This window comes from Artemia sp. Qi Xiang Cuo, chromosome 21 (assembly GCF_049724085.1).
Source record: "Artemia sp. Qi Xiang Cuo chromosome 21, ASM4972408v1, whole genome shotgun sequence".
In the NCBI taxonomy this organism is placed as follows: domain Eukaryota; kingdom Metazoa; phylum Arthropoda; class Branchiopoda; order Anostraca; family Artemiidae; genus Artemia; species Artemia sp. Qi Xiang Cuo.
This window is the reverse complement of record NC_142814.1, coordinates 47,843,685-47,864,634: the sequence shown is the minus strand read 5'-3', so window position 1 is coordinate 47,864,634 and position 20,950 is coordinate 47,843,685. Positions and strand designations below refer to the sequence as shown.

The following is a 20,950-nucleotide window of genomic DNA, read 5'->3' as shown; positions in this document are numbered from 1 at the left end:
AAACATACAAACTGAGAAAGACAAGCACTTCAGATATACAAACCATCAAAGACAAATACAGGGACTTGCAAACACCAACCCTGACAAACGGACAAATAGAGTGAGAGACACATACAAATACAAAGATTCAGACATACAAACCGAGAAAGACAGGCAGTGGGACAAGAAAACACACGCCCAAACACACAAGCAAAAAGAGTGAGAGACACATACAAATACAAAGATTCAGCCATACAAACCGAGAAAGACAGACACTGGGATAAGCAAACACTCACCCAGACACACACAGAAAAAGAGAGTGAGAAACATATACAAATAAATAGATTCAGACATAAAAACCGAGAAAGAAATTCACTGGGATAAACAAACACCTGTCCAGACGCAAATTCAAAGAGAGTGAGGGACACATGCAAATACATATACCCAGACACACACAGAAAAAGAGAGTGAGAAACACATACAAATACATAGATTCAGACATAAAAACCGAGAAAGAAATTCACTGGGATAAACAAACACCCGTCCAGACACATAGTCAAAGAGAGTGAGAGATACATGCAAATACATAGATTCAGACATACAAACAGAGAAAGACAGGCACTGGGATAAGCAAACACCTGCCCGCACACACTGGCTAAGAGAGTGAGAAACACATACGACTACGTAGATTCAGACACACAAACTGAGAAAGACATGCACTGATATGCACATGACACTGCAAAAAGTTGTGTTATTTTCAGTTCACTTAGAGTGGCGCGCCACTCTAAGTGAATCTACGTATTTGAATGTGTTTGTGTCTATTGTGTCTGAATCTACGTATTTGTATGTGTTTCTCACTCTCTTAGCCAGTGTGTGCGGGCAGGTGTTTGCTTATCCCAGTGCCTGTATTTCTCTGTTTGTATGTCTGAATCTATGTATTTGCATGTGTCTCTCACTCTATTTGACTGTGTGTATGGAAGGGTGTTTGTTTATCCCAGTGAATTTCTTTCTCGGTTTGTATGTCTGACTCTATGTATTTGTGTGTGTTTCTCACTCTTTTTGCCTCTGTGTTTCTGGGTGAGTGTTTTCTTATCCCAGTGACTGTCTTTCTCGGTTTCTATGTCTGAATCTATGTATTTGTATGTGTCTCTCACTCTATTTGTCTGTTTGTTAGGGTTGGTGTTTGGAAGTCCCTGTGTTTGTCTTTGATGGTTTGTATATCTGAAGTGCTTGTATTTCATGGTTTGTATGTTTGAATCTATGTGTTTGTATGTGACTCTCACTCTTTTTGCTTGTGTGTCTGGGCGGGTGTTTGTATATCCCACAGTCTGTCTTTGTTGGTTTGTATGTCTAAGGTGCCTGTCTTTCTCTGTTTGTATGTCTGAATCTATATATTTGTATGTGTCTCTCTCTCTTTTTACCTTGTGTGTTTGGGCGGGTGTTTGCTTATCCCAGTGCCTGTCTTTCTCGGTTTGTATGTCTGAATCTATGTATTTGTATGTGTCTCTCACTCTTTTTGCTTGTGTGTTTGGGCGGGTGTTTGCTTGTCCCACTGCCTGTCTTTCTCGGTTTGTATGTCTGAATCTATGTATTTGTATGTGTTTCAGACTAACTTTGTCTGTTTGTCTGGGTTGGTGTTTGCAAGTTCCAGTGTTGGCCTTTGTTGGTTTGTATGTCTGAAGTGTCTGTCTTTCTCGGTTTTATATGCGTGAATCTATGTATTTTTATATGTCTTTCACTCATGTATTTGCATGTGTCTCTCACTCTCTTTGACTGTATGTCTGGACGGGTGTTTGTTTATCCCAGTGAATCGGTTTGTATGTCTGAATCTATGTATTTGTATTTGTTTCTCACTCTCTATGCCTGTGTGTGTCTGGGTGGGTGTTTGCTTATCCCAGTGACTGTCTTTCTCGGTTTCTATGTCTGAATCTTTGTATTTGTATGTGTATCTCACTCTTTTTGCTTGTGTTTTTGGGCGTGTGTTTGCTTGTCCCACTACCTGTCTTTCTCGGTTTGTATGTCTGAATCTATGTTTTTGTATGTGTCTCTCACTCTATCTGTCTGTTTGTCAGGGTTGGTGTTTGCAAGTCCCAATGTTTGTCTTTGATGGTTTGTATATCTGAAGTGCTTGTCTTTCTCGGTTTGTATGTTTGAATCTATTTGTTTGTATGTGACTTTCACACTTTTTGCTTGTGTGTCTGGGCGGGTGTTTGCATATCCCACTGTCTGTCTTTGTTGGTTTGAATGTCTAAAGTGCCTGTCTTTCTCTGTTTGTATGTCTGAATCTATGTATTTGTATACGTCTTCACTCTTTTTGTTTGTGTGTCTGGGCAGGTGTTCGCGTATACCTCTGCCAGTCTTTCTCGGTTTGTATGTCCGACTGTGTGTATTTTTATGTTTTTCTTACTCTTTTTAATTGTGTGTTTGGGTTGGTGTTGTCAAGCCAATGTGTTTGTATCTGTTGGTTTGTATGTCTAAAGCTCCTGTCTTTCTCGGTTTGTATGTTTGAATATATTTGTTTGTATGTGTCTCACACTCTCTTTGACAGCGTGTCTGGGCGGATGTTTGCTTATTCCAGTGCATGTCTTTCACGGTTTCTGTGTCTGAACTTATGTATATGTATGTGTTTCACACTCTCTTTGTCTGTTTGTCTGGGTTGGTGTTTACAAGTCCCATTGTCTGTCTTTGTTGGTTTGTATGTCTGAAGTGTCTGTCTTTCTCGGTTTGTATGTCTGAATCTATGTATTTGTATGTGTCTCTCACTCCTTTTGCTTGTGTGTTTGGGCGGTTGTTTGCTTGTCCAACTGCCTGTCTTTTTCAGTTTGTGTGTCTGGATCTATGCATGTGTTTGTGTTTGAAATTCTCTTAGTCTGTTTGTCAGTGTTGGTGTTTGCAAGTCCCAGTGTTTGTCTTTGAGGGTATGTATATCTGAAGTGCCTGTCTTTCTCGGTTTGTGTGTCAGAATCTATGTATCTGTATGTGTTTCACACTCTCTTTTTCTGTTTGTCTGGTTTGGTGTTTGCAGGTCCCAGTGTTTGTCCTTGTTGGTTTGTATGTCTGAAGTGCCTGTCTTTCTCGGGTTGTGTTTGTGAATCTATGTATTTGTATGTGTCTCTCACTCTTTTTGCTTGTGTGTTTGGGCGGGTGTTTGCTTATTCCAGTGCATGTCTTTCTCGGTTTGTGTGTCTGAATCTATGTATTTGTATGTGTTTTACACTCTTTTTGCTTGTTTGTCTGGGCGGGTGTTTGCTTATTCCAGTGCATGTCTTTCTCGGTTTGTGTGTCTGAATCTATGTATTTGTATGTGTTTGACACTTTCTTTGCCTGTGTGTGTGTGTCTGGGTGGGTTTTTGCTTATCCCAGCGTCTGTCTTTCTCGGTTTGTATGTCTGAATCTTTGTATTTGTATGTGTCTCACACTCTTTTTGCTTGTGTGTCTGGGCGGGTGTTTGCTTATTCCAGTGCATTTCTTTCTCGGTTTGTGTGTCTGACTCTATGTATATGTATGTGTTTCTCACTCTCTTTGTCTGTTTGTCTGGGTTGGTACTTGCTTGTTTTAGCGACTGTCTGTCTTTGTTTGTGTTTTTCTGCCTACGTTTTTTAAGTGTGTTTCACTCCGTTTGGGTGCGTTTTCAAATGGATGTTTGTTATTCCCACTTACGTTATTTCTCGGTTTGCGAGTCTGGATCTCTATAGTTGTATGTGATTGAAATTCTCTTTGTCTGTTTGCCTTGGTTTGTGTTTGCAAGTCCCTGTGTTTGTCTTTGGTGGTTTGTATATCTGAAGTGTCTGTCTTTCTCGGTTTGTATGTCTGAATCTATGTATTTGTATGTGTTTGACATTCTCTTTGTCTGTTTGTCTGGGCTGGTGTTAGCAAGTCCCAGTGTTTGTCTTTGATGGTTTGTATATCTGAAGTGCCTGTCTTTCTCGGTTTCTATGTCTGAATCCATATACTTGTATGGGAGGCGCCAGTAAGAAAAATGTCAAACCTGATCGGCTTGTTGCATGAAATTAAATTAACTGGAAGTAAAAAGCAACATTATAACTGAAAACGAACAGAAATTATTCCGTATATGAAATGCGGCTGTCCCCTCCTCAACGCCTTGCTCTTTACGCTAAAAATATTGGGGGGCTCTTCTGTGTCTCAAGCAAGCAAAAAAAAGGTGTAAAAAATGGGGGGGCAAAAAAGTTGGGGGCCCTTTGGGGGGGGGGGCTTCTGTGTCTCAAGCGCGAGAGCGCAAAAAAAGTGTAAAAAATTGGGGGTTGGGCAAAAAATTTGGGGGGGGGGGGTCCTTGGGGGTTTGGGTAGGGGACCTTACAACACTGTTCAAATGGAACTTGTGTATTATAACGACCATAGAGTTTCACCCCAAATCATCTTCTAAAATGTCTCAAACTGTTTCACCCAAAAAATCCCTAAAATGTTGATTAATTTTTTTTCGCCCAAATAATCCCCTAAAAGTAATTTCTGCGTGTTCCTTTGTTTCGGCATCCCTGTGCTGTCACATTTGAAATTCCCAGGAAACCGTTTCCCCCGTAAAATATATTCAATCTGTCTTGTATCTCGTTTGTATTTCTGAAAATGTATCTAAGGTGTTCCTAATTACACTATTAAGGTTTCGAAAGAATATTAATTTATCTCTGACATTAAAGACCAGTGAAGCCATATTGTTTCTTAATCCCCTTATGATACATTAGAATTCCCCGTCGAATATGCAAATCAATTTCCCAGAAATCTAGTCTGATCTTGTCCCCTTCGTAGATCAATAACATTGTCTATGCGGTTAGGTACAGTTAGACTCGATTATAGATGGCAGCAGTTGTATTCGTACCGGATGTAATTACCAATTCCTACTAACCTCCCCTAGAAGATCATTCCAGATCGAAGCGCAACGTCAAATTAAAGACATTTAAACTATTCTATGTAACAGAAGGTTTTGCTAAATCTTTTCCAGCGAAATATCTTAACGATGTTTTGGGTACCCGACTAACTGACCGTATCTCAAACAGTAAGGTGTAGGAAAAATGTAGTACAATCCCACTTTCTAGGGCTATAATGAGAGAGAGAGAGAGAGAGAGAGAGAGAGAGAGAGAGAGAGAGAGAGAGAGAGAGAGAGAGAGAGAGAGAGAGAGAGAGATTCTAAACAAACAAATAAACAATTTAACATCAGTTTAGCGGCCACCCCAAGAAGTAAAAACTTGTCCAAGAGGGTGGCAAAAATACACTAACATAACAAAACAATAAAAAAAAAAACACATCTATATTACAGTCCCCAAACAGCACCATAAACCTTACACCTTAACATTTTCATTAAATTTAATATCATAATCATCACCCCCAGGAGCCATATATACTACTACTACTACTAACAACTCACCGCAGCACCAAACCACCTGAGGCCATCACAGCTACGCACGCTCTTCCTCCATCCCAATCTATTCAAAGCCTCCCTTTTTACACCCGCCCATGAAGTTCCCATTTCCTTTAATATTTCTTTATGACGTCCTCCCACCCCAGGCGAGGACGACCTGCTTTCCGTTTAGCCCTAGACGGTTGGCTGAAAAGAACAATCTTCGGCAATCTGTCATCCTTCATCCGCAAAACCTGCCCTAGCCACCTCAACCTTTCTTTCATTATAGCACTAGAAAGCGGTATTGAACCACATTTTTGGTATAGCCTATTGTTTGAAATACGGTCAGTCAGCCAGGTACCCAGAACAATCCTTAAGCAATTTCTCTGGAAAACATCTAGCAAATCTTCACCCGCTTTTCGGAGCGCCCATGCTTCAGAGCCATATTTGACCACTGTAACCACTGTGCCTTCTAATATTACTAATCTTGTTTTGCAGACTTATCTTCCTATTCCTCCAAACTTTTTTTAACTGTGAAAAAAACACCCTGAGTCTTGGCTATTCTACTTTTGACATCTTCATTGCTCCCACCATCTTTACTAATAAAACTACCAAGGTAAGTGAAGCTGTCCACCTGATAAGTATTTTCATTACCCAACTTCACCTTTTCATCTTCACTTATTCCTAGCCTTAGTGACTTTGTCTTCTTTTCATGCCTACAAATATTACGCTACTACAAAGAGGCAGCCCATAATAGATAAATTAGCTAGGAAGAGGTTTTTTCAGCCTGAAGACGACCGTCAAAATATACCAAGCCCAGAAGAATTATCTATTAGTCAGAATCCCGTGCGAATGCTGTGTCGTTTACTAGGCTATAATATCCTCGAGGAGCTAGGAATAGAGTTGACCACAAGGTCCCCAGTCTTGCAGGTACCCCAAAAGGGTCAAGGAAGCCCTTTGCAGAGGCTGTTGTCCATAGGCCTGGATCTTACACCCTGCTGCAGTTGTCCTCCTATAGAGTATTCTCCCGCGATGGTTTTCTGCTGCACCCTGCAATTTAACCCATTACTGGGAGAAGGTTTGCAACTCCTGGGACTTGTGGACAAATCAGTGGGCCCTTTTGAGCGTAAATTTGAGGGGCCTTCTTCCTCCTCCACCTGTATTTATGATCCTGGGCGAGGATGCCCCTGTTTCTACTATGGACCTCAAGGGATAAGGTCCCCCTTGGTCCGTGCCTCCTGTGGAGGTACCCAACATATCTGCAGGGCGTTCCCCTATTGCAACCTGGCGGCACGCTGAATTGCCTGGGGGAGGCCAACTAATATGTAGCGTAATTTATTGATTCACTTCAACATTAGCTTGTAAAACTAATGTAAAATAAGCTTGCAAAATAAGCTTGAATAATTCCTGTCTTGGGGAATAATTCCTGTCTTGGTGGAATAATTCCTGTCTTGGATAAGACTTGTGGATACTTTGACTTAAGGTGACCCATGAATCTATTTAACTTTGTTAAAATAGTGAATATTTAAACGTCTTGGTAGCTGAATAGTAAACACTGAACCAGATTACTGGTACTTTTCTCATTACTCTTGATTAATTTAAGTTTATTGAGAAACAATTTCAAATTGGTGTTCGAATTTGTGATTTTGAATAGCTCAAATGTTTGGAAAAAGGAGCCTCCAAAACAACCTCCTGATAGGGATATGAGTAAGTCACCATTTCAACCATCTTCAAAAGCCCTCGCTAGAACCCCCCCCCCTACAACTGCGAATGTACCAGCGACCTCTCTGAAGAGTATTCTTACCCTAAACATGGATGCCACCCAATGTCCATCACCCTCAACAACTGATACTGAAAAAGATGAAGAAGGCTTTAAGATAGTAAACTCGGCTAAGCGTAGAAGACAGAGGACAAAAAGTCCACCAGATTCAGCAATAATACATCAAACCAATACCACGATCAACTCTTCAAGAAATCCAGCCGATTCCCCAGTAATTATTCAACTAGTTCCCCAATCTGATAATTGCTTGTTTACCAACCGTGATCTACCAAAGTTGCGAGTTTCCATCTTCAAGACCATTCGTTGCAACTTTAATATGAATATAAACAGATCAGGATCCTTAGATATCCTTTTGAACGATCCCACATCAGTGAAAAGGTAATGGAGCTAAAAAGTGTTGAAAATGTTGTTGTCACAGCCCACATGTGGTCCCCAAGCCCGATACAAACAAAGATTGTGCTCTACAATGTCCCTAAATCGTTTCTAAACTCGGACCTGATGGAAGCATTGATGAACGAAAAAGGTGAATGCATTACGGTCTCTAGTGTTCATACCCTTGGTCGCAAAACCACTGAAACTTCAAACTTTAAAATTGTGTTGTTTGAGCTTCAAGGACAATTCAATATTGAAAAAGTGTTCCTCTTTGGCCAACAAAAACCTTTCCAGCCTTTCAAAGAAAAGCCATTGCAATGTACAAAATGTCTAAGGCTTGGGCACTCAGATAAATACTGTAGAGAGGATTCCAACATTTTTAAGATTTGCCTAGGCAAGAACCATAATGAGTCAAACTGTCAATTTGACCCAATATGTACTAACTGTAAGGGCAAACACCAGTCCTTAGATAAAGGAAACTGTCCCAAATATAAACAAAGAGCAGAGATACTAAGAATAGCAAAAGAGCAACAAATTCCAATCCCTTTTGTAGCAATGCAAGTCCCAAGGACACCAAGAGTCCCCCGGACCCCCACAGCCCCCCGGCCACCCCCATCCCCGGAACCCCCAACCGACCCCACAAAGCAAGCAGCCCACAGGACGCCAAGTGTTCCCAATGCTTCCCCTAGTGTTGAGAATATTCAGAATAATCTCATCCAAGAGAAAACTCATCCATAGGTTCCCTTGATAGCAAGTGCCCCCCAAAAAAACCTGAAGAACCCCCTTTCCGAAAATCCTGCGCAAGGAAAGACATCAAGACCGACAAAGTTACCTGGAATTACTCCCCACAGATTTCACACAGTTTTTCCAAATGCTTTGGAAGATGAATCAAACGTGTACTTTAAATTAGCCGGCTTTACAGTTACCTCTATGCTCATCTCCCAATTAGAGTTACCCAGTCAGTTGAAATACATTGTTCTGAAGAATTTGGCAAAAACCCACTTCGGCGAGACCATAGTTTCAGAAGCAGAAATTCAAACTGAGAGTTTTTTAAGCCAACATTGGCTGATTGAGTCACACTCAGAATCCCCGACGATAAATTAATGTGTGACTTTTCGTTTTTAACTAATTTATCCCTTTCTAATAACATTGCTTTTAATTATCCCGATATAGATGATAATCAGCATGCCAACCCTATAAGCAGCCCCCCTGGTACCTTAAAAAATTCTAGCTGTAAATACCTTGATTTTTTCGATTTTGCTACCAACGTGAAGCCAAAACTAGTAAATAATAATTCCCTTAATGTTCTTTGTTTCAACATCAGAAGCATCCGGGATAAGTGGCTCAAGTTTAAAGATTTCATTTCATTTAATGGTGTCTGCCCTTTTGATGTAATGGGATTAAAAGAGACATGGCTTTCCGATAATGATGACACTAGTAATTTTTTACTCCCTGGTTACCAAATAATCCATATGCCCGGGAGATTGACAGTGTTCTGGTGGTATCTCACTTTACATCCGTTCGAATGTAAATATTACCAGGCTATCAGAGTGCGAATCTATTTTCTCTACACAACTAAATCTCAGATGTATTTATTCAATAATTGTTAACACAGTTATTGGCCAAAATTCCTATATACTCTCCTTATTTTATAAACCTCCTCCATTTCCGACCTCATGTTTTTGTAATCTGTTTGATGATTTTTCTAATTTTATTAACCTACCCCATAAAAAGGCAATACTTCTTGGGGACTTTAATTGCAACCTACTCAATGTTGGTAAAAATATTGAATCTGACACTTTTTTTGAATCGGTAACCGCGAGTGGTCTTCTACCCACAATTTGTTTCCCCAGTAGAGTCGATCCTGTGAGATCAACTTCAACATTAATTGACAACATTTTTGTATCCACTTCCCTGCGATATGACCTGTCCTCAAATATAATATTTTCGAATCTGTCAGACCATTTTCCTATTTACTTGTCACTACCTTCGCAACCACTACCTCTACGCTCTAGAATTAATATCTCAACACCTACTCAAAATTACAGCTCTGAAAATATAAACCATTTTATCAATTGCCAAAGAACCACTGACTGGTCCGATGTCTTAAATCGTCAAGAGGTAAATTCTTCCACAAATGGTTTTGCACAAAGGCTAAGTAAAATTATCCATTCAACTTTTCTTATTCGTAATCCTAACCAGAAAAATATCCCTATATGCCACTGGATGTCACATAGCCTCATTGTCTCCTCATATCGTAAAAAAAAATTATACAAGTTAGCCTGTAAGACCAGTAGTGATATTGACCTATCTAATTATAAACATTATAAAAACTTATACACTAAACACATCCGTGAAGCGAAGAAAAATAATTATTATTCAAAAATTCTCAATTGCAAACGAAACCTGAAAAAGATTTGGTCCACCATTAATGATATACTTTCAAAAAATAGAAAAATAGAAAAAATAGAAAGACACAAATGGTAGATTAATTGACCCCTTACATGCACCTGATGCATTTAATAATTATTTTTCTCATGTTCCTCATACTGACTCCCGCTCCTCCTCACAGGCTGTATTCCCTTGCTTCAATTTTAGATCCATGTTTTTTTGCCCAACTGATAGCAATAAGGTACTTCAAATCATTGGTTCTCTCCCTAATAGTTTTACTCATGACTGTCTTGGATTAAGTAATAAGCTCCTGAAGACCATTTCTCCTTTTGTTTACGATCCCATCAAGCATATTGCCAACCTATCTTTAACCCACGGAGTTTTTCCTGATTTACTAAAGTCAGCCATTGTTATTCCAGTTCTTAAAAAGGGTGATCCATCCGAGATAGGTAATTATCGTCCAATCTCAATCCTTCCTGTTATATCCAAAGTTTTCGAGAGAGTTATCTTCAGACTTCTGTCTCCCTTTCTGTTTGACAGTCAGCACTCCGTATCCTTTATTTCTCCTCACCCATATGGCTTTAGGCCGAAATTCTCAACTTCTCATGCTCTAATTGACGCCACACAGTTCATACGCTCACAACTCGACCTTAAAAAAACTGTGTTGGGCTTATTTTTGGATTTTTCTAAGGCCTTTGACATGGTCGATCATAGTATTTTAATAAGTAAATTAAATAGTTATGGTATTCGTGGTGTTCCCCTCTCTTGGTTTGATTCTTATCTATCTGGAAGGGTACAGAGTGTGAGCCTGGGTGGAGTATACTCTCAGCCCTTACCTGTTCGGAGGGGTGTCTTGCAAGGCTCCGTTCTAGGCCCTATTTTATTTCTCCTATATATCAATGATCTTGTTATAGACCTGGGCCCTTCAGTGTATCCTGTATTATTTGCTGATGACAGCAACTTCTTCATCACTGGCACCAATCTACCATTGGCAATAACGTCCGCCCAAGTCCTTCTGAACAGAGTCCAGGCGTGGTGCCTTACGAATAACATGACCATTAATGGCAAAAAAAGTCAAATAGTATTATTCAGAACCCCCTACAACAAAAACGTTATTCAACCTGCTCTTGGTCTCAGGTACTCCTCCGACATCCTCCCAAAAGTGGAGGTTGCCAAGTTTCTTGGTGTATTTATTGACTCATGCTTGTCCTTCTCTAATCACATTTCTTACATAACAGCAATAATTTTGAGACAAGTTGCTATGATTAACCGTGTGAATTATTTTTTTCCTCCTGACATCCTAGTTACCCTCTATTATTCCTTTATTTTTCCTTACCTTTCTTATTGCGGATCAGTTTGGGGAAATACAAAACGGTCCTTCGCTAAAAAACTCAAATTTGCCCAAAACTGCGCCATTAAAGCAGTTTTTCGGCTTCCCCGTCTGTATCCAACTCGTGATTTGTATTCAGATTTTGGCATAGCTCCACTTGATCAAATCATACAAAAACTAAACTTATTGCTTGCTTACTCTGCTTTTCACAATAATCATCCACCTCAACTACTAACCTATTATAATATTAATAATTCGGAAGCCCACTATCTCCGTTCATCCAATAGAGCCTTTAAAATTCCTAAATGCGTTCAAGTGCTGCCCAGCAATCTCCCATTTACAAATCTATTATTCAATGGAACAAAATCCCCTCCAGTGTTGAACTTGCCACAAGTTTTTTCATGTTGTATAAAAATGTAACAAAACTTTATATTATAATTTAATTTTTCCATTTTTAACAAATTTGCTCTAATTACCCATGTTTTATTCTTCTATTTTTTTTTCAGTGTTACTTTAATTTTGTTCTTTTTTTGGTCCTTAACAAGTTATCTTCTAGGATCTTTATTGTTATTGATGTTTGTGTTATGTTTTTATTCAAATAAAATTGAATTGAAAACTAATGTAAAACTAATATCTAGCCTAATTTATTAATTCACTTCAACATTAGTATATCTAGCCTAATTTATTAATTCACTTCAACATTAGCTTGCAAAACTAATGTAAAACTAATATCTAGCCTAATTTATTGATTCCATTATGGAAAAGCATTTGCAAGTACCTATTAAAGAATATCAGAGTTAATTATTTGCTTATTGTACTTCAGAGCTCAATACCTCATTTTACAGACAAAAAAAAACCTTGGAACATTTATTTATTAGTATAATCTAACAATACTTTTTCTTAGTTCAAAGGTTCTGTGGGTATGCAATATATTTGCGAAAACAAATAAATCTAATTTAAGAGTAAAACTAAACTTAAACGAACAGAACTAAGTATAGTATTACCGTCTCCAAAGTCCTTCAAAAGACTCGAGAATTATTTGCAATTTACTACTCCTATCACGTGTAACGAAAACGAATTCGTAAATCATTTACTGACCCGTCAGTTCCAAACATCCTGAGGCTGGGGGTTGCCGACTTTGATCAAACTTTTCACTTTGATTCTACTTTTTTTGCTTATATTTGAGCCGGGAGGGGGGCACTGTAACTGATTTTGCGCCGGGAACCACTAACCCTAGGAACGGCTCTGGCTACTTGACAAGATTTTTTGTCGCAAACTTCGCTTCGAGCCGTTTTTATCTTCCTTGTCTCCCAAAGAATTGCGATTTTTTTTAACGAGATAAACCCAAAAGTGAACCCTCGGTTTTTTTTTACCGAGATAGCCAACACAGACCAATAAATACTTAATTATGAACTGATTACGCTTAATTAAACTAATTATGCTTAATTGTGAACTACACTTGTGTCGCTCATGACCGTATATAATTACCAATATCTTAAAAAAAAACACTAAAATGCATACTTCCTAAAAAGCATCCCTTTAATTACTATCTTAAACGAAGAAATATCACCTATATTTTTTATATTTTGATCAAGATGGTTCAACTTCTGACATGAAGGATGACAGATTGCTAAAGGTTGTCCTTATCGGACAACCATCTAAGGCAAAACAAAACGCAGGTCGTTTTCAAATGGAGTGGGAGAAGGTCGTGAGGAAAGGTTTAAGGGAAATTGGAACGATTTAAGGAGAGATGACCATGTCGTAGAGTGCGTGGCTGTGTTGGCCTCAGTTGGCTTCAGTAAGTTAGTAGTAGTATTTAAGGGAAGGTCAGTCAACCATAAATTGACCAGGTTTTACCATAAACAATGCATCTTAAGTAAGGACTTCTCTATCTGCCTCTATGAATTTCCCCTTTCTCTCCTACATCCGCATTATCTATGTGAATTTTTAGCTTCTTTTTGTAATGTCTCTTAGCTCAAACTAGCCTTTGAATTTTTCAAGCTGGCATTTTTTTTTTCTATACATATTAACCCCTCTAATAGATGGCTCGCTGGCAGAATCAAAGAGAAATGAAAAAGACTAAGAATTGGATATTCAGCAATCTAACATGATAAGATAGGAATAATGAAGTACAAGCGCCACATTATATTTCAAATATAAATAAAATTATATATTTGAAATGGTTAGCCTTTAGAGCAATAGAGTTAAATTTGAAATTTCTCTGAAAGTGGTAACTAATCAGCATTTTTTACTTTCCGGCATTATTTTAAGTCAAAATCCAGCCTAAGCAGGCAGGTCTAGGTTATCTTGGAAAATCTTGGCAGGTTAAATAGGCTAGTTGACTTCCATCTGGTACACACATACTCAGAAAAGAATTGGGCTTTCTTATCGCTCCCCTAAATTTTAAACTAGCTATAAAGACAAGTATTCACCAGTTTTGGGTCAAACCAAGTCACCCAACACTAAATAGCGTCACCTATTTGCCTTTTGAATATTAGCGTTAGTTTCCATTTCTAAAAGTTCGGGTTTAAATTTTTCCTCGAGTCCGGTCTCAATTGGTGTAATGGCTTGCAGTGGCGTAGCTAAGGGGGGCAAGGGGAACGACTATCCCCCAAATTTGTTTTTAAAAAAGTCGTCCACCCTACAATAAAAAAGAGTATAAGAGTTTTTGGAGCCGACCATTGGTTTTACAACAAAACAATCGCAGAAAAATCTATTTTTTTCCCATTTATAATATTGTTTTTCTACAAGGCTAGAAAATATTTCTTTAGAGAAACGGATACGTTTTACTATGTTTTAAGACCGCAAATAAAGTATTTACGTTAGAAAAACTGAAAAACTTCCCCCTAAATATCCTGGAATTGACACCACTAACAAAACAGGGATGCGTCATCCTTGGATATTAGCCGAGTAACGGCGAATAGTGCTAATAACGCTATATTAAAACAGCGTTCATTTATTCTTATTCATCTTAGCAGTAAAAAACAGCCGATAGCAGATCCAGAATAACCAATACTTTAGAAGAATCAGGAAGGTGCCATCTCTTCCAACCGTCTAGTATTCAATAAAAAGAAGAGCAACAAAGGGAAGGTAGGTGTGGGCTCGTCAAATTGACTTGCGCTTGAATTGAGACCACGCAAATTCTGCTCTCAGAAGTTCTTTTATAAGATGCTAAAGTGTACACTCCTTATGCTTCAAGACAAAGCTTTAGACATGTCTTCAGTCTTCATAATGGAAAAGACGACTTATGCGCATTTTCACTGATTTCTCTTTGGATTTTTTTCTCTCGAAAAAAAATTAATCTCAAAAACAAATGATATTTGATTTTGTGAAGTGGGTAGACCTAAGATATTGCAAGAAATGTAAGAGAAAACAGCATGTAGAAAACAGAAAGAAATGTAAGAGAAAACAGAAATGTAGAAATTTCATCATCATGTTGCTTTGTATGATTAAAAAAATTGATTAAAATTGAAAAAAATTGAATTTGTATAGATTAAAAAAAATTCTAGAAAGCTAGAGAAAATTAAACACAAACAAGAGACTAATTCATGTTTGGTGATATATATCGGCCAATAGTGTCAAGATTTAGAAGATGCCATCATTTCCACGAAGATGGTAGCTAACCTATGTTCACTCCTCGTGAATATCATTTGTTAAACAAAAAGGCGGAAACCTCCATCCAGGTCTGCCCTGTTGACCATTTTTACGAAAATTAAAGCTAAATGGAAGTCATCCATCAACGTGAAACTGTGTTTTCGCACTTGATTTGTTCAGCGAAAGTATATTTTTGTTTCCATTCTCGACTTATCCATGTCTTGGAGAGCTTGATGATGAGCTCTTATTCAGCTCTGCCTCGAGCCCAGGGGTCAATTTTTACGAGGATGTGATCTGGATGGAAGTCATCCATCCACATGAGCCTGCGTTTCCACGATAGATTTCTTCACCTAAAGTATGCTTTCGCTTCTATCCTCCCCTCATACATATCTTGCAGAACCAGACGAAGAGCTCTAGCTTACTATGCTTGAGATCTTGGGCCCATATTCACGCGGATGTGAGCTGGATGGAAGTCAACCATCCACGTCAGCCTGGGTTGTCACGATTGATTTGCTCAACTAAAGTATGCTTTCGCTTCCATCCTCCCCTAATTCATGTCTTGCAGAACCAGACTAAGAGCTCTAGCTTACTCAGCTTGAGATCGGGAGTCTATATTCACGCGGATGTGATCTGGATGGAAATCCCCTAACCGCGTAAACCTGTGTTTTCATACTGGGTTTGTTCAAAGACATGTTTTGCTATGTCTACGTTTTACACGTTATAAGTTTTGCTTCCCTCTTCATCTCCTCCATCTTTTGTAGAACTTGATCAAGCTGCAGTTCAACTCTGCATTGAGACCAAGTAAAGCTGGATGGATAAATCAATATTTTTGTTGAACAAATGGTTGGTTTCACGAGGACAGAAGGTAAACATGAGTTCAACTCCCATCCTTGTGAAATGGATCGCAGAATAGAGCGCTAGTTAGGGGCCTTATTGTTTAGGAGGTGAAAAGAATCGACTGCCATCCTCATGAAAATGGGCTAAGTCTATTTACGAGTAAAGGGGTTTATTGTCTAAGAAACAGTAAGAAAGTGTTAGCCAATCGGAATAATTTATTGATAAATACCAAACATAACTATTCTTTAGTACTGCTAACGTCATACTAAATACAAAATCTAGTCTATGTGCAACAACAACAAACGTCTTGGGCGATATCAAGCACAGATTTATAATAAGAGGATGAACAATAGGGACACCATTCCATAGAGCATTAAGGGGGCTACGATTATCCTTGCCTATAAAGAATAGTTTGAAGCCTTGGAACAGGATGGTTTCAATAGAAGTGAAACTGTTTCAAGATAGTGACCACGATCTACCACCTTCATTTGGGCAAACTTTTTTTTTAGTCTTTTTTTAAGGTTTTTGTTTTAGGAAGGAACCCGCGAGGGGAGCGAGTCGGGTGGCTATTATGGTTGCCAATTGACGAAAAAGTAAAGGAGGCAATTCTGTTCTTTTGATTTTTTAAACTAAATTAAAATACCCCCCCAGCCAAAAATGGCACCACCGGGTGGTTCTCAGTCTCCCTCCAAAGATTTCACTAATTTCATAATTTTCCCCCACAACCCTTATTATTTTTATATTTGAATAGTTTACGTTCTTTGCTGCTTTGACAATCCACGTCCCCCAGACAAATTCCATCCTACATACCCCCCCCACACCCTGTTCTCACGAAATGGCGTGCCTGGCTGAAGGAAAAAATAACGCTTGGCATTGAGCACCACAAGTATCTAGACAAGCAAAAATATGGCCTCACGTTTTCAGAAATTTATTTTAAACAAATAAATGAATAACTATAATAAATAATTAGGGCTACAACAAGTTCATTCAGGAAATACAGTTCATTCAAGCTCATTCAATAAATGTATTTAATATAAATATTCATACTAAAATAAGGGAAACTATAATTAATAGCCCTTGGTCGATAAAGATGCCATTTGATGCAGAGGTGCACATTTTTGCGCCACTTTATGCATAATCATGCCACATTGCGCCACATATGATGGACATTTATGCATCTCAATAGTCTATCTTAGGCACTAAAATGATGCAACACATTCACCTCAGCAAATTATCAGCCAACATTCGACATTTTTTTGACACTTATGTCACAGCTCGACTACAATAATTCAAAAGGAGTTATGTAACAAGATAACGCTGTCAAAGCACAGCGAATCAATACTCTGATTAGCAATATTAGCAATACGAGGTCAGGGATCGATCACCTCTACCGCAAGGTTGGGTAACAGGATTGCTGCTTGTCCCTGTAAAAAGACCCAGGGACTGAAAAGTCAATTCTACGCCCTATGTGCCAGCAAATGACTCTGGGCGATCTTTGTCCTCATTTTTTTCACCATGTAACAAGAAATAAATTTGCCAGAACAGCAAAAATATACAAAAATGCATTCAGATTTTTAACAAACTTTTTTAAGTATTATATGTTTCATGCTGAATGGATTAAACAAAAATCTACTCCACACTTTCCTGTTTCGCCAAATATTTGCTTCACATACCACTATGGACACGCAACTTCAAATTGGTTAACAAGTATTGAATAGTAGACTATGAAATTGCAATTTCAAAACTTTGTGAAAACTTTAAAAAAGGAGGAGAAGGTCATCCCTGGTTGAGGGGTGACCTTGTTTCATTTATAAATGGGTTGTCGAACTTTTCCTCTGCATAATTACATCTTTTTGTTATTGTCTACTAATGCCCATTTTTTGTCTTTATCTGTTTTTTACTTATGCTCCGTTCGTCTTAAGTTTTTGTAGACAGGTTTCAAACAATAATAACAATCATTATACACAAGAAAATCAAGAAAAATCGTTGATATCAAAAGCTTCATTTGCAACTTATTACAGGAGTGAAAAAAAATATGATAAAAAACATTTATTACCTAATACATGCCGCAAAAATCGCAATACATCTGAACGAATCAAGGGTAGGCCTAGCAGTTGGCATAAATTTAAATCACAAATCAGAAAAAAAAATATTGACCATAGAATTTGATTGATGCTAATTATACGGCATTTACAGAAACTTTTTAACGTGTGGTTTGTTTAAAAGACAAATAAAACGAAGATAACAAGTTTTACACTTTTGCTAAACCGTACATTTTTGTGTCACACGTGTAAACACTTTTACACGTGTGCTACTCTTGGCCCGCACCACTTGCTGTTGAAATTGGGCGACCCCTTGGTTAAGACTAACACGGAGTAAATTTATTTTATATTTTATTTTATTGTAATTTATTTTTATTTTAATAAATTTTATTTTATTTTATATTTATCTCAATCTAATTGCTTCGTCATCACCACTTCAATACAGCTAAACAAAACTGAGCACGCTCTCAAAGATAACAAACAATATAAAAAACACACTTTTTTGCTAGCTAGCGTTATGTGTACTTTTATATTTGGTAGGCGCAGGGAAGGGGGAGGCGATCAGGGGAGGAGTAGGCATTTCAAAGACCTTAGAGCACCATAGACACCAAATAACGCTATTTCAAATGATGTATATGTTTTTTTTTCTTCACGAGCAGGAAGTTCGTATCCTCTAAGAAAAATAGAAATCTCACATAACTCATGCCCATGTGAATCTAATTGCAATTCAGTAAAACCTTCTCTCCACGAGAAATAAAAACTATCAAGGGTTCGCAATCAAAATCTTACCCATAGGTAATATTACTAGAGGTCGTGCTAGTTTTAAGTTCTTAATTTATCTATAAGATTGAGCAGGGGCGTTATTTGGGGGTGGCAAGGGGGGCAGTTGCCCCCCCCCCAATAATGTGGAGAAAAAAAATATTATACATTCCTTGCCCTTTGACTATCCAGATATGGACCCCTCTTGCCCCCCCCCCCCCAATAAAAATGCTGGAGATTCACCCATGAGCTTCAGTTAAGAAATATCATTGAATAAACGATTAAAACCAAGTCAATTCTAGGCGTATTCCCACAAAGAAGATTGTTCCTGATAATTGCAGGTGAATTTTTTCAATAAAAAGAAAAAAAAAGGTGGTCAAAGAAAATATTGGTAGACTTTGATTGAAAATATGAACAAAATGACAATATCCCAAAAAATATGACAATAGGATTTGAAAAATATCTTTAGAAATAAGTTTGCACCATTTTTCTGTTTTTTTTTTCATAGTAGTTTTAAACCCTTGAATGACATTTACATTTTTTTTTCTTTTATTGTCCCATTTTTAAACATCACGAACAAATACGATTTGTTGGCAACATTGTCGTTGGATAAAATTTCAGGAATGACGAAGCGTTGGCGAGTTCCATGAATTTTTGGCATTCAGTTTTTATAGGTCAACAATTTCGCCCATCAGTAAATTTTTGCTATTGTTGACATATTTGAGAACTTTATTTTAAGCAATATTTGATAAGAATGAAGGAATTAAAGTGGATAGTATCAGTTAGAGGAAATTTATTTCACCACATGGAGACATGAGACTGTATTTTTGGAAGCGTGGTGTTGAAGGTGTGCCCTTATTTTTGCCCTGTGTACGAAGACGACAAGATGATTTAACACAAGTTTTGGGGTTGTTACAAGAGAGGAAAGGGTTGATTTTATATTACGTGATAGAAATTTTATGGCAATAAAAAGTTAGAAAGGTTGGTTAATATGGGTGTGGCACATAGGGACCCTTGTCTTTATTTTATTTGTTCAGCTTGGATTCAAAGAAGTTTTTTTACGCTTTTTGGAATTTATGTGCTGACCATGGCCAAGAAAAGCTTTTACTGTTAGTAAATATCATATCACAGCACAACAAATTGTCGAAGGAGCGGCGAGAAAACGTCTTATATAAGTAATCAAAAATTAGTAAATGAAAAAAATACATTACAAAAATAATACTTTCATCACAGTCCACACAAAACCACTTTCAAAATAGTAAGTATTGAGAATTCACGAGCCTGGAAATGTCCAGCATTCCACCTGTTTTACAACAAAGTCTTCATCTTCTGAAAGAGGTTCGTTGCCGAATGTTGAACATGCTTGGCTCCGTCCTTTGTATAGATCACCATCCAACCATAAGCCAAACCTCCCACTAGAAGAAAAGAAATAAATATGTAGGGGTGAAAAACAGAGGTACATGAAACAGGGCGGAAATCAGAGCTTACGTCACCTCGTTGTATCTACTGTAGCACCGTTGTACACCTCTGTTCCATTAAGAACATAAATCACCATTAATTTATGGAGGGGCTGGGGCAGCGATTTAGGAAACAAAATCTAACAAAAACGCCATGATATCTCATATTGAATCTTTTTCGTCAGGGTTGCCGCCCCTAGTGATTTATCAATATTCCTAGTCATTTTTTATATTGCCTAAACAAAAAAAACATTAAATCTGAACATTAATCTCTAGATTACTGAAGAAAATTACTCAATCAAAGAAAAAAAATCACTAAAATCCAGTGATTTTCTCCTCACCGGTGGCAACCCTGGTACCAGTACATGTTTGTTGGAATTTGTTTGTTTTGTACATAATTTACGGGCTAGTATTTGAGTGAAACAAAAGAAGCACGGAAAATATATAATTTGGACTAAATATTTGTCCATTAGAAGGGGGGTAAATTAAATTGAAGCGCTTTTAAGAATGATATAAGTAATAATTTCTAAAAGCGTTTCACTTTTCTCCTCCCTCTTAATATGCAAATATATAGTTCAAATCATATATTATCCATCTATTTTGCTATACGCTACTCTTAGTTTCAACCTTATACCAGAGGACGACAAAAAAAAAAAAAAAAAAAAAAAAAAAAAAAAAAATTAAATGGTAATATAGGTATAACGGAAAAGGTTCCATTTTTAGGAAAACCCTGATTCATGTGTACTTCTCTACCAAGACACCCTTGCATTTTTGGGAGTGTAAATCATCGTAAATTGGTCGAAGGAATGAGGCAAACGTTTAAGGAAAAATGTAAAAAAAAAACATCATATTTATCTCATAATTAAAAGAATTTACACTTCAAGCGTAGTTTCGGTCTCCCCAGAGGTAGCTGCCCTCCTCTTCCCCCTCAGCTCCTTCATGTAAACCTATGTTTTTTTTTCTGGAGGACAAGTCATCGTAAATTCATCATTAGGTGACAATTCAATAATGAAAAAAGATACTTGTATGATATAGCCCCTACCGCTCAAGTTCTTCATT

General features: G+C 37.8%; 1 protein-coding gene across 1 annotated transcript in view; it reads right to left on the bottom strand.

The window, feature by feature from the left end:
* Positions 1-15,836: 15,836 nt before the first annotated feature.
* The window catches only part of LOC148939641 (uncharacterized), a 363,231-nt gene continuing 358,117 nt past the window's right edge, over positions 15,837-20,950 (bottom strand). Inside the window, exon 16 of the mRNA XM_089106934.1 lies at positions 15,837-19,849. Coding sequence (XP_088963060.1) covers positions 19,708-19,849 — 142 coding nt within the window. The 3' untranslated portion in view covers positions 15,837-19,707. The remainder of the gene's footprint in view (positions 19,850-20,950) is intronic.